At 33.5% G+C, this 11,213-nt stretch overlaps 1 protein-coding gene across 2 annotated transcripts; it reads right to left on the reverse strand.

Moving 5' to 3' along the window:
• Nucleotides 1-4,003: 4,003 nt before the first annotated feature.
• On the reverse strand, nucleotides 4,004-11,213 carry LOC110697859 (pentatricopeptide repeat-containing protein At1g63330-like). 2 transcript variants are annotated; one of them, XM_021875267.1, is made up of 4 exons: nucleotides 8,066-11,213; nucleotides 6,305-6,367; nucleotides 6,095-6,214; nucleotides 4,004-4,395 (listed from the first exon to the last, which is right to left on the reverse strand). In XM_021875267.1, exon 1 carries the CDS (start codon nucleotides 11,044-11,046, stop codon nucleotides 8,344-8,346), a length of 2,703 nt encoding a protein of 900 aa, XP_021730959.1. In that variant the 5' UTR covers nucleotides 11,047-11,213; the 3' UTR covers nucleotides 4,004-4,395; nucleotides 6,095-6,214; nucleotides 6,305-6,367; nucleotides 8,066-8,343. The 2 variants fall into 2 exon arrangements, with proteins under 2 accessions (XP_021730959.1, XP_021730960.1); XM_021875268.1 differs by lacking the exon at nucleotides 6,305-6,367.

Raw genomic sequence — 11,213 nt, forward strand, 5'->3', positions numbered from 1 at the left:
ATTGTGAGGCTAGGGCTATGCACTTTGACTTTATTATTGTTGTTTAACTTTTTTGTTCGTCTCGTTAATTCCTAGAATTTAACTTGACATTCGGCTTCGACGCTTTAAGCTCGAAATCCGATGTCGGAGTACGTATCTTTTTGTTTGACGTATTAAAGCCTTCGGCTTAATTCGTCGCCTTAGTTTGGTTGCACGCTTGGGTGTGACCCGTTGGGTTCAGTTAAAGGAAAGCTGTGAGATTAATACAATTAATCTCACTGATCGGAGATGGCCACTAGCCCGACTTTCCGATCACTTGACTTCACTGAATAATTAACTCCATGATTGATTCTGAACCCTCTATTGGAATAATACACTTGTTTGATGGCCTCTAGCTTGACTTCACTTATTTGTGTATAGCCTATTTCTGTAATACTCCGTGTTTTTATAATATTATTATATATATAAATTAATTATTTTATTTATTTTTATAAATTAAAATGATTCATTTCATTTTAAAAGAAATTAATTATTTAAATATTATGTAATTGTGCATAAAATAATATGAGTCATTAATTGAGGTAATAATAGTGTTTTGAATTGGGTCATCTTTATTTAAATGATTGGATCAACATGTTGGGAAATTAAGGACACTTAAGAGCCCAACAAGTTGGCCCTAAAGGAAGAAATCAAAGAGAGTAGGATTTAGTAATGGCAATTTTGTAATTATGAGTTTTTGTTTCAAAAGGGGAGCATAAATACTTCAAAACCTCAAGATTTTTCACTCTAAAATCATTATTGTCATATTTCACAAAAATCCCAAAAGTTTTCTCTTTATTTTTTCTCTCCTTTTTCTCCTTATTTTTCCTCTCCCTTTTTTTTCTCTTCTTTTTCTTTCTTCTCCCACGCCTCTTTCTCCTCTTCCCCCTCACGCACGCCGGTAGCCACCGGCGCCACCAACAGGCATCAGCGACCACCGACGGCCAACAGCAGCAGCCGACGCACCGCCAGCCACCCCCTCCTTCTCTCTCCTTTTTGTTTTTGCGGTTTAGTATTATTATTAAAAAAATATAATAAAATCTTTCTCTTCCTAATTTAATTTTATTTTTTTTTATTAATTTAAAACATGATTTTGATTATGTTTTGGTATTGATTTTGGGTATTTTATATTGTTAAATTATTTATATAATTTTCAGATTTTTATTCAATCAAAAACCCCAATTTACAAACCCTAGAATTTGGGAATTTAATGTTTATGGTTAGGTTTGATCCTAGGTGGTTGTTGTTGTTGTTTGATTAGTGGTTTAAACATGTTTTTAATGAGTTTAAATCCCTCAAATTAATGTTGAAATTTATCTATGCACACTACTTTTTAATTATTGAGTTATGGTTTAATTATCCATAAGAGGGAAAAAGGTTTTGATAATTTAAATATGATTTCCTAGTCTATTAGTGATGTTTTATATCAAATAAGTATGCTGGAATTTTCTTTAAGTCATTAAAATTAGGTCTTTTTGAAAGGATTTGAGGTACCCACTTAAAAAAAAGGTTTTATGGCTTTTATCTCATTAAATTGGGTTAATTAGTAAGGTTTAAATTGTATTATATTTGCTGGAAATTTGTGAGAATAGTAGATTAATTATAGTCATGTATTCTTATTTGTAAGAAGCTTTGAGCTAGGTGATTTCTAGTGAGTGTGGTCGAGTTTAGGCGTTTTTCAAGGCACGTATGTGCACAAGAATATTTGTGTATGCGTAGTATCATGCTAGGATTGTAAAGTATGATGTAAGTGATGAATTAGTAGCATGTTTGGTTGATTATATGCTTGGAATTGATGTTGGTTGAGCATGAATTTTTATGCAAGCATGTGAATATGTTATTTGAGGCATGATACGAGTTGAATATGTATGAATCATGGAAGTATATTTTATTTTCAAGTATCAAGAAGATATAACCGAGTAACCCTTGTAATACTAACTGAGTAACCTCTAACAGTGACTAAGTAACCCCTATCTATAACACTGATTGAGTAACCAATATGACACTGACCAAGTAACCCTATAGCACTAACGAAGTAACTCTTATAATAGTTGGTGACACAGTTTGACCAGCTACATATTAAAATTTGTGATTAAATATATATAAATGGATCTTATTTCAAATAACTTTTTAAAACGAATTTGATGATGGAAATAGAATTGAGTTATAGGATATTTATAAAAGGTTATGATTAATTTTGTATACATAAATATTAGAATTCTATCAATAATAAAACTCTATACAACAATTTTATCTTAAAAAATCTATCCAATAATCGCTTACTTAGCATCATACGTGTCACAATAATACCTATTTATTGCCTACGTGGCGCAACACTTGGCGAAAAATTGGAATGTCAAATGTCACTGTCTCGTCGCCTGGCTGCGAGACCGGCTTTATTTATTAGTGATATTTAGGAATTACTAGAATAAGAAATGAGAAAATGAGAAAACCACTAATTCCTTGACACATCATCTTGGTCTAAAATTCGAATTCCCTCCTCTTTTTATTCTTAACTTTCTCATATTTTGACAATGACACATGTTATGATATTATTAGCTTTCTCATTTTCTCATTTCTCAATCTAGCAAATCCCATTATGTATATATAAACATATTTGAGGCTTTTTTTTTTTAATTCTTTTTCTTTCTCAATTTATTATACATTATAAAACTGGTTATAACTTAAATCTTTAGTTCAAACCCACATCATTCTATCTCCTCCAAGGACATGCATAAATGTTGGATGAATTTCACGGCGAAACAGGGTTAAAGAAAATCTATCTATCTATATATATACTAAAAAAGAGGGCAGTAGAAGCAAACTTGACACATGTCCCTATCTCATTGAAAATTTTCGCGCTTTTTTCGCAATCCTAAATAAAGCAATTTCAATAGTATATGTATATGATATCTTTTTATTTCCTATAAAATCTTAGGAATATATTTTTGGTTTAAGAAATGATATTTACCTTACTAAATTACAATCATATATATATGACAATAATATATAATCATATATAATATAATACTCTTATTTGACAACAATATATAATCATATATATTATAATATTCTTATTAAAACCAATAATGTATATACTAAAATAATTTGAAGTACGAAGTTGTCAAAATTTATTTTGGCCATTATGTAATCATTTAAAATTTCTAAATGATTATAAATAAAAGAATATTTCTACAATATTAAGATAGTAAATTATTTGCGTTACTTTTATTTTCAATGAATTTTTTATTCTTTTTACTACTAGGCTCCATTCTCTTCATCAGATATTTACTATGTATTGTACTTTTATTAAATTGATTACTAAAGGATAACACAAACTTTCATATGTGGTTGGCCACACTGTGCGGCCAGCCATCATAGGGATTACTTCGTTACTGTTATAGGGGTTACTTGATCAGTGTTACAGGAATTACTTTGTCAGTATTATAGGGAGTTGATCGATCAGTATTACAGGTGTTTTACTCGATCAATGTTATCGGGATTACTTTATGATTTTACATTTGTTATTTTACAACCGATCACATGGTGTGGCTAGCCGCACACAAAACACACTGAATTCATAAAACGACTAAATAAAATTAATGTTGTAACATGCTTAATAAATTATGAAAAACAATTGAGCTATTCCACTTTTTGTACCCCTTTATTATAACATTAATTTCAATAGCATATAACATTATATTTGGGCTATTAAAATTGTACTTGCATTGGCGATTGGGACATGGGGTACCTTATTTAAGTTTTTTGATTTTTTTTTTTTTTGGAAAGCATAAGTCGTAATGCATAATTCAAGGTAGAGATTTTCATACTTAAAGCCATGTCATCAATCCACAACCAATTAATTCCAAAAAAATTAAGTTAAATATGGAACATATTCAATATGGGTAGATCTTTTTGAAACGTCCAAAATAGTATATGAGACTAACATTATGAAACGGAGGGAGTATCTTCTAATGAACTTATGTGAAAAATTAGCTTGGCCCTTTTTATTAAGCTAAGGGTCATACATTCTTACTTCATTGAGCTGTGAAGTACAATCAGGTGTAAGATACAAATTGCCCCCTCTGCAGTGCACAAAGACCAACCCAAGAGATATAAGCAGCAAAACTCCGTACATCTTCGAAATCATGCAGATTTGAAGGCAAGAATTTCTTGCAACATCCTCCAAATAGCTGGTGGTTGGTAGAAACTTGAAGATGATTATAGGCCTTATCCTGAAGCCCTCCATCGTAAAATAGGAGATACGTAGTATAAATGTGTTTTGTCATAAGACCAGGGCGCAACAAAGTAGGGTCACCTCCCCCTCAAGACCATAGTCCATCATACTCTGTAGTTTATTAGTGCAGCTAGGGACATCTGCAGCAGGAAATGGGAGTAAGGATAGCTGATCGAAAAAATATTGTTAATCAGTTGATAGAAAGCACATTAGCAACTCTAACAAGTTATATATCAGCTAATTTAAGGTAGCTTGAGCTGGGAGCTTGCAAGGAGAATGACAGAAGTTAGCGCATTAGTATACAATAGCTTAACTTGGGTTCTCTAGGAACACAAAAGATCATATATGCTAATTTGCTGTAAACATTTACAGAGACAATACAAAATATTATAAGAATCCACTCTCCAAATATGACGTATTTTCAGCAGCAGCATCAACCTATAGCACTTTCTTTTACCATTTGGAGCGTTGGGAAAGTTGCCATGTATATAAATTAAATATAATATAGAGAAAGCAATCTTAAAACACCGGAAAAACTTCTACAAGACAAACAAAGAATGAAGCATCAAGAAGCAACGCTTGAGTGAACTTCTATAGCCTTACACTAGATAGTGCTCTAGGATCCTAGGTTCATGTACAGGAATGTTGAGGTGCAGCATTTATAGGAAACCACCTTTAACCTTTTCCTGCAATCAAACCCTGCCTACATCCTTAGAAATGTAAGAGCTAAAAAATTTGTCCTAGTAAAATGGTTTCCAGGATAATAGTCATGTTATCTTACTTCAGAGTTCAACACTCATGGATGAGGTGCAACAAGCAACTATTAGATATAAACAGCATATACAATTCCAACAGAATAAAAAAACTGCCTTAAGAGTAGCAGTAGCTGTTTCCAAGATGTGGACAGAAAGGAACTTTAGGGTTAAAAGATGTAAAAGAAATAAGCATAGTAGGAGAGCATGTATAAACTTGGCATATTCCTAGATTTTTCCCCCTTTGTAAAGAGAGGGGGAGCATGTAATAAGTATGAGGTGCATGGTGCTTGATGCCTAATTGCCTACGCATATTCATATAATGACCCACGGTTAATTTCTTTTACTGGAAATGGGTGATAATATTGGTAGATCTATTTTCCAAGAAATAAAAAAACAAAAGGCGCAAGAACAAAAATACTAAATGTCATCTATACTTTATATTAAAAAGCATTCCTAAAAATGTGTATGTGCCATGTGTGCTGCTTCTTACACTAGCATCACGCCACATCACCAATTAACAATTTTTATTCCATGTCATCATTAACTAAAAATGCATACAAAGAGGTTTGAACTGCAAACCTCATTAAATAAATAAAACAAAAAAACTACTACTACCCTAAATTTAAAGAAAAAAAAAAAAAAAGACACAAAACTACCATCCTATCCTATTTTTGTAGGATAATACAATTATACAAGTACTTATCAACTGTTTATTTAATTACTTAATAAAAACAAAATACTCATGACTCATAAATTTTTTTTAATAACATTTTTTATTTTTATAATAATATTTTTTTTTATTATCAATAGTATTTAAATTTGCACCCACTAATATCAATGGAGCCTAATAGATTTCTTATATTGCGCACACACACACATTGCATATGTTTCTTAGCTTGTACAATAATTTAATTTTGTCATTGTATTATAATTACTCACAATAAAAAATCAAACAGAAAAATAACTCAAAGTAGCACCCGGAGCAAAGCCCAGGCCACACATTAGTTATGAATTAAAATGCACCCAAAATCACAAGAGCTAAAGCAATATAAATTTACAAGCAATCAACTTAATTACATGGTACCTGCATGATAATAATGAGCAGTATATGTTCTACAAATGGTGAAGCTGCAACCCATGACATTGCCAGAGTGCCAGCAAAGCCAAAGTTTCAATTTTTTGCACTCCAGCTACCCATGACATGCTGCAAACATTAATTGCATAGCCACTCATTAGATTAAAATAAGTTAAAGGTCAAAAAATCATTCTTCATATAAAGTGAGACAAATCACACCTGTGGCAGCATGCAACTTGCACTGTTGCAAAAAATTGTTCAACATTTTGCATACAAAGTAATCTGTTTTAAAAAAAATGAACAGAAAAGATTACTAAGATTATCGCCCCTGGGTCTCCCAAACATGTTAGCAAAATATATTAACGTGTAGACAAAATGCAGCCTATCATAGTACCAAGTTTTTCCTTTTCATCTCAAGCATATACTAGTATGCTTGCATTTTTACATGATCAAGGGTTCTAATATTTCAATGTAGATCTTGATGTTAAAAAAATTTAATTTTCACAACAGAGAACAATATATGCATTATTCTTGATTGTATTACATTTCAGAATTTCACACCCAATTTCCATTTTCTACTACACCCTTTAAATAATTTTTACAAAGCCACTCCTTCACCCACTCTACCAACTCTCTCTATTCCGACATCTACCTGTGAGGTTTTTGTGCTAAAGAAGATGCTCCTCAAGAAACCTAATTAATAAGATAATCTAATACTACATTCATTTCTGAAAATTCAAATACAAACCTTTTCACGCTGCCAATGTAAAACTCTAACGAATGATATCTCTAGTTATGTATTTCCTCTTTAATAAGTGCATCAATTTGACCTTTGCACTATTCACATACTAACTTTGACTAGATTTTTAGTAATACATTAAGACCAAATGTTATTATGTAAAGTTTTGTTGGATTAATCACAACATACATTTTCATAATCCAAATTTAATTAGTTAAATTAATACAAAATTAAAGATATTAATAGTCAAAGTTATGCATTGGCACGTGTGTCAAACAAAGTGATGTACTCTTTTAGATACGGAGGGAGTATTTATAAATTAAAGGGTTGATATTGCGAAAATATATATTGGGACGAATCTAACAAGACCCTACATGAAAATATTTTTCTTAGGTAGAAATTTCGTGTAAATGGAGTTTGTGAATGTCAAAAATCTAAGTATAAAAACTTTTGGGAACACAGGTAATATAATAAAAGAAAAGGTACTACAACTGTAACTCTTGATTCACTTGATACACTCTTCAAAAAGATCCAAGCATGCGGAAAACTTCATATGACAGAACCCTGATATTATTTAGTAAGGCTAATAAGGATTTACTAAATTAAGAGTGTCAAAGTCAATAGTGGATCAAACTCACCTAAATAAAAGTATTTGAACAAACAGCTCAAACAAAAAGCAAGCGAGAAAAACTAAATTGGGAAAGCATGCATTTCGTAGCTCCTAAAACAAACTCAAAAGTTATTAGACCTCTTGTAACAATAAAACACAAAAAATAAGTCAATCCTTCATGAAATTATACTCTAACATAAAACAACAAATGGAACTTATTTGTAATGCATCAAGTATTAGGGAAGGTCACATTAGGAATTGTCATCATAATTCTAGTTAGAGGTCGAGCAAGGAGAAGAGGGAAATCAGTTAGTCTGTAAATAGAGGAGAACAGAGATAGAAAAAGGAAGATGAATATTTTTGAGTGAATTTTAATTATTTTGCTCAGCAGTTAGCATTGGAAGCATCCAGCCACTCAAAAGACTATGATTACAATCCCATTTGATGATATACAGCTCCTTTAAAGACTGAAGTATATGGAATTTTTATACTAAAGCCTTTCAAGTACGTAATTAACAGCAGATAGTTAAAGAAAGTCACAAAGCCATAGAGGTCAGGCCATGAATACTTGCTAAGTCACATTAAGAAAGTAGTCACCTTGTCAAATATACATTCAGTTGCAGAATCATACCTTGCTGCTCCCCAGATACGAGCAATCTTTCACATGTGATGGTGTTTCGACTCCATTTTTTTCCCCTGAACTATAATTCTTACTGTCTTTGCAATTTCACAATTTTGGCCAGTTCCGGTGAAATTTAGTTTGTAGGCATTGCAAATTGCAATTAGGAGACAAGGCTGCCTATTTTTTACCCCTAAGGCCCCACTAATTGCAGGTTTTCTCACTAGCTGTAGGAGATATTCACAGTTGAGCAAAGATCCATTGAACCTCAAATATGAAGAGGATGCAGTTTACCCAGCATTGGAAGACACTTGACATTCATCATCAAGTAGAGCTATAGGATGCTTAAGCAGTTTAGTGGAATTTATACATCTACGTAAGTAGTCATAATTGATGTACATGAGAAAGTCAAGAAACAGACTTTTCTCTGGTATACCTGCTGAAGCTTCCATGTCTTCTTGCAAATCACTGTAAGCCTTATCAATGATCTTATATGTAACATTATCGAATTCAAAACCGATCTCATGGAACATTTGGGCCCACATCAAAGTCTTTTGAGGTATCCCTTGCTTGTAAAACTGAGAAAGCAACAAATTAATGGTACCGACATTTGGAATAAAAGCCACCTTGAGCAACTTTGCAGCCAGCATCATGGCACGATCCAGGATGTCACCACAAACTCCATTCATCATAATGTTGTATGTGATGGAATTTGGAACAATACCAGCTGATACTAGCTCATCCAACATTGCTATAGCTTGATTTACCCTCCGACTAGAACAAAGCCCGTGCATGTGGATATTATAGGTTGTGATGTCAGGGCTCCAACCACTAAAATGCATTTTATGTAAAATGTCATTGGCACTAGCTAAGTCAAATGCTTTACAATATCCATTAATAAGAGTGTTGTAAGTCACTATATCTGGAGACAAACCAGTCCGATGCATCGCTGCAAAAGCATCAATAGCTGACTTCATTCTCCCCTGCTTACAGAATCCATTTATAATGATATTAAAGGTACAGTTATCTGGAACCAACCCCATTTGCTTCATTTCACTCTCTAATTTCAGTGCTTCATCCATTAGACCACTGTTACATAAGCCAAAAATCAAAGAGTTGTATGGAAAGTTGTTCGGCATGTATCCTCTCATTTTCATTTCTGTAAAAACAGCAAAGGCCTCCTCCACAAGGCCAGCTTTAGAAAGCCCGTCAATGTAAGCAGAGAAGGCAACGGCATCAGGGGATAACCCCCTCTGATTCATTTCATTCCACAGGGTTTGAGCCCCTGACATGTCCCCTTTCTGGCAATAGCCATCTAGAAGAGCAGTAAAGGAAACTTTATTCACAGGAAAACCATTTGCTATCATATGATTTATGAGCTCCTTACCTTCTTGCAGCCTACCCTTGTTGGACAAACCTATGAGCAAAGAGCTACATGTGGATGAAGTAGGAGAAAGACCACATTTAACCATTATTTTATAAACTCTGAAGGCTTTTTCTTCTAGCCCCACTTTAGCATAAGCTGCAATTATGGAGTTAAAAGCAATAACACCGATAGGGAGCCCCCGCTCAATCAGATCCTCTAACAATTTCATGGCCTCGTCTAACTGATTAGCCCAGCACAATCCAGAAACTGAAAGATCAGGCAATGAAGCATCTGGTATGAGTTGTGATGATAAAAATTCACTTAAGACATGTTCTGCATCCTCTACCCTCCCATACTTATAGTGTCCAGCAACTAATATGTTAAAAGTTATAGCATCAGGAGCTATGTTTTTCTTCCTCATTTCATCAAAAACACTATTTGCTTGAACTATATTTCTTGCTTTTACATATCCATCAATTAGGGCATTATACATGAAGATATTAGGACTGAGGCCTAATTCAATAACTCCATCAAATAATTTCCTTGCTGCTGATACATTACCTTCTTTACACAACGAATTAATAATAGTAGTCATGGAAACACAACTTGGTTTATAGCCATTTTCAATCATCAAATGCATCCAAGTCAATCCATCAGCAGTTCTCCCTCTTGTACAGCAGGCACTGATCAAAATATTATAGGTATATACATCTGGTTGACATTGAAACTTCCGCATTGCATGTAGTAAACTCTCTCCATTCACAAGACAACCGCTTTTACAAAATCCAAGAATCATAATATTGAATGTAAAATTAGATGGGCAAGGCCCTCTGCGAACCATATCTCTAAACAATTTCCATACACTACCATAGTCACCAACCCTGAACAACAACTTAAACAATATACTAATAGCCGACAAACTCGGTACTACACCAACATCCCTCATTCGCTTCACCACATCCAATGCAATATAAACAAAACCAGCATTCACAAAACCCCTCATAAGTGAATCAAGTACCGAAAAATCCGATTCATAATCGAAATGTTGGCTCCACATGAGCTCTAAAAATTCCATACTTCTACAAGACCCAATTCTCAATATAACCCAAGATATCACATCCTGAGCAAGCAACTTAAGATTCTCGGATGCGAGCAAATGTGCAACAACACAGCAATGCTTAATAGTATCCTCAGAATGATCCTGAAATGCAAGCTTAAAAAATGCAGCAGCAGATTCCCTACTATCAAACAATTTCATGATCTCAAATAGAATAAAGGGGCAAAAACTTTGTGAAAACCCCATCAAATTTTCAAATTCCTGATGCTTAATCATTCTAGATAACCCAACAAAAATTCTACGCCTCTCATTTGAATTAATAACATCAAAATTAATCGAATTAGAGCATGGAAAAGGCAAAAATTGACAAAGAAAATGATGGGTACAAGTAAAATTTGAAGAAAATGAAGAAAAAGTATGATTAAAGGGTACAAAATGTGTAAAAGGGATCTGGGTTAATGAGCAAATGAGGGTTTTAGGAGAGAGATTGTAAGGAAGAAAGAGAAAGCGTGGAAGAAGGCGACTTACCTTGAGAAAGTTGCAGTGTCGACTGCTAAGAATAACAGACATTCGGTGAAGATTGTAACGCCGGAAAACGCTGTTTTTCCGGCGAACGAAGAAGGTTTAAAGGGGTTTATCGGAGGTTTTTGCTGCTTGTGACAGTTTAGAATTTGGTAGGTACCAGTGTACCACACTATAGATAGGTGAAGTTTTGAGCTGCCACTACGAGGGTAGGA

This window comes from Chenopodium quinoa, unplaced genomic scaffold, assembly GCF_001683475.1.
Source record: "Chenopodium quinoa cultivar QQ74 unplaced genomic scaffold, ASM168347v1, whole genome shotgun sequence".
Classification (NCBI taxonomy): Eukaryota; Viridiplantae; Streptophyta; class Magnoliopsida; order Caryophyllales; family Amaranthaceae; genus Chenopodium; species Chenopodium quinoa.

What these genes read in the sequence shown, in the direction of transcription:
- LOC110697859 (XM_021875268.1), bottom strand. Translation starts at nt 11,046, where the DNA reads ATGTCTGTTATTCTTAGCAGTCGACACTGCAACTTTCTCAAGGTAAGT.